Raw genomic sequence first — 2,981 nt, 5'->3', positions numbered from 1 at the left:
GGAGGGAGAGAGAGAGAGAGAGAGAGAGAGAGAGAGAGAGAGAGAGAGAGAGACAAAGATTGGGTGGGTGATAGGAAGGGGTGAAGGCGAAGCCGTATTAGAGCATGTGGAGTTTTGATGACCACAGTAAACAATACAAACGTAAAGTGAACAAAACAAAGACTTTGCTAAAAGTAACAACATCCACACAGTTGTAATATAGACCCAACAACATCCACACAGTTGTAATATTGACCCAACAACATCCACACAGTTATAATATAGCACCAACAATATCCACACAGTTGTAATATAGCACCAACAACACCCACACAGTTGTAATATAGCACCAACAACATCCACACAGTTATAATATAGACCCAACAACATCCACACAGTTATAATATAGCACCAACAACATCCACACAGTTGTAATATAGACCCAACAACATCCACACAGTTATAATATAGACCCAACAACATCCACACAGTTGTAATATAGCACCAACAACATCCACACAGTTATAATATAGCACCAACAACATCCAAACAGTTATAATATAGCACCAACAACATCCAAACCACCACCATCCCATACCTCTGATATCTACTAATAAAAAGTAACACAATTAAATCAAAATAACATAATTTGTATAGCGTATATCCCCACCCAACACCAACTTCTCTGCTCTTTACAATCTGTATTATTACCCCAGCAGACCGGATTTAACTCAGAAATATTCTCAGCGTCCTGGGAAGTATACACTTGCTGTATCAATTATCATTAACGGCAGCAAAGGAAAGAAAAAAAGGACACACAACTAAACGTAAGTTCATCATCATTATCTAACAACAACAACAACAACAACAACAACAACAACAACAATAATAATAATAACAACTGCAAAAACACTGATATCATCAGCATCTTGGTACCACCCCCCCCAAAAACAACAACAACAACAACAACAACAACAACAACCACAACAACACCCCAACAAACAAACAAAAAGCATACAAACAAACAAACAGACAAACAAACAAACTAAAGAAATGAAATGAAAAGAAAAGAAAAGAAAAGAAAAGAAAAGAAAAGAAAAGAAAAGAAAAGAAATGAAAAGAATAGAAAAGAAAAGAAAAGAAAAGAACGGCACAATTCCGAACAATCCACTCTCTCTCTATTTACCCATGGGTGCGGGCAGTCCCATGACGGAGCAGTCCAGCTTGAGCCTCTCTCCCTCCACCACATCCAGGGACTTGGGCAACATGAGCGCGAAACTGGCGGGGGCTCCCAGGGATGTGCCGCGCTCTATGGACGTCAGATCACGGGACCCGAAACGTCGGTACTCCACGCTCTCTCGGGGGGACATGGGGGATGGGGACTTGGCTGTGGGGACAACGGTTGAGGTTTGGTTAGTTTCAGTAACAGTTTTACGGCACTTGGAACATCAATAGGTCATATTATAAATGCCAACAAGGGTTGAGTTTGTTGTAGATTTCTGTTTTTTTGACACTGCATAGGGGCGAATATTTTTGTTAATGTTTGGGTTGGAATAAATAATTTCATTTCAGTAGATGGGTAGGGATAGGACAGAGGGGGGAGGGAGGGGGGCACGTGAATTGGGATCTACAGGTGTGAGAAATTTAAGAGTTCAAGTAAGAATTTGCTCTTTCTGCTGGGATGTTGTGTCGCACAAGGAGGGTCTGATGCCCGCCTCTTAAAGGATCTAAAATGTTTCGATGGGGGAGTAAAACATATGCATCAAAAGAAGGACACACACACACACACACACACACACACACACACACACACACACACACACACACACACACACACACACACATTTACTTCAACTAGTGAGTGACTCTGACCTTTGACATGGAGTCGTGCGGAACACTTGGCCTGGCCTGACCTTGACAAGGCCACACACTGACACACAAACACACACACACACATACACAAACACACACATACACACATACACAAACACATACACACACACACACACACACACACACAGTGAGTGACCCTGACCTTTAACATGGAGTCTCGCGGAGCACTTGGTCCGGCCTGACCTTGACAAGGCCACACAGTAGTACAGGCCCGCGTCAGACGGCTTGACCTTCTTCAAGGTCAGACTGGCGTGACCTTGGTTGTCGTATTCCATCTCCACATTTCGGGAGCCGGACAGAGGAATCATATCTCTTTGCCTGAAGGAAGGGGAGAAAGTTTAGTTCAGTTTAGTATGAGTTTTACGGCACTGGCAACACACAAATATAGATCTTATATGTGTTGAAACTTAGAGATGTTACTAGAGGTAACGTACAAAGAAAAGAAGTGGGAGAGAACAGGACGATATATTATGTTTAATAGGAAAGAAACAGGAGAGATAAGGACGATAGATGTTTGATAGGAAAGAAACAGGAGAGATAAGGACGATAGATGTTTGATAGGAAAGCAACAGGAGAGATAAGGACGACAGATGTTTGATATGAAAGAAAGAGAAAACCACATCAGAGCGAACAACAACAACCCTCATCAAGAAGGAGCTAACCACACAAGGGCAGCCGCCAACCACCCACAGATGCACCCTAGACTTAGCCAACGACAGGACACCACAAAAGAGCACCCGCCAACCACTCACAGATACAGCCCCAGACTTTACCAACAAGAGGACACCAAGAAAGAGGAAACACCACAAAGAGCACCCGCCAACCACCCACAGATACATTAACACAGAACACGAGAAAGAGACCCACCATTTGAAGGTTGGCATGGGTTTGCCAGTGGCTGTGCAGGTGAACACAGCATCCTCGCCCTCGTTGACCGTGATGTCTTCAATCATGGCGGAGAACTTGGGACGTAGGATGTCCAGCTCCATGCTACTGATCTCTTCGTCACCTGGACAACAGGATATTGGGATGATTTGAAAGACTATTTCTGTCTCTCTCTCTTTCTCGATCTGTCTCTCTCTCTCCCTCCCCCCCCTCTCTCTCTCTCT

At 43.6% G+C, this 2,981-nt stretch overlaps 1 protein-coding gene across 1 annotated transcript in view; it reads right to left on the bottom strand.

Annotated features, from left to right (window-relative positions):
• LOC101851695 (titin) overlaps positions 1–2,981 on the bottom strand; it is a gene marked incomplete at both ends in the record, with an annotated part of 144,092 nt that overhangs the window by 14,809 nt on the left and 126,302 nt on the right. The window contains 3 exon segments of the mRNA XM_035973402.1: positions 1,166–1,366; positions 2,015–2,190; positions 2,740–2,881. Of these exon segments, the coding sequence (XP_035829295.1) occupies positions 1,166–1,366; positions 2,015–2,190; positions 2,740–2,881 (519 nt within the window).

Source organism: Aplysia californica, unplaced genomic scaffold, assembly GCF_000002075.1.
Source record: "Aplysia californica isolate F4 #8 unplaced genomic scaffold, AplCal3.0 scaffold01202, whole genome shotgun sequence".
NCBI lineage: Eukaryota > Metazoa > Mollusca > Gastropoda > Aplysiida > Aplysiidae > Aplysia > Aplysia californica.
This window is presented reverse-complemented; position numbering and strand designations above follow the sequence as displayed.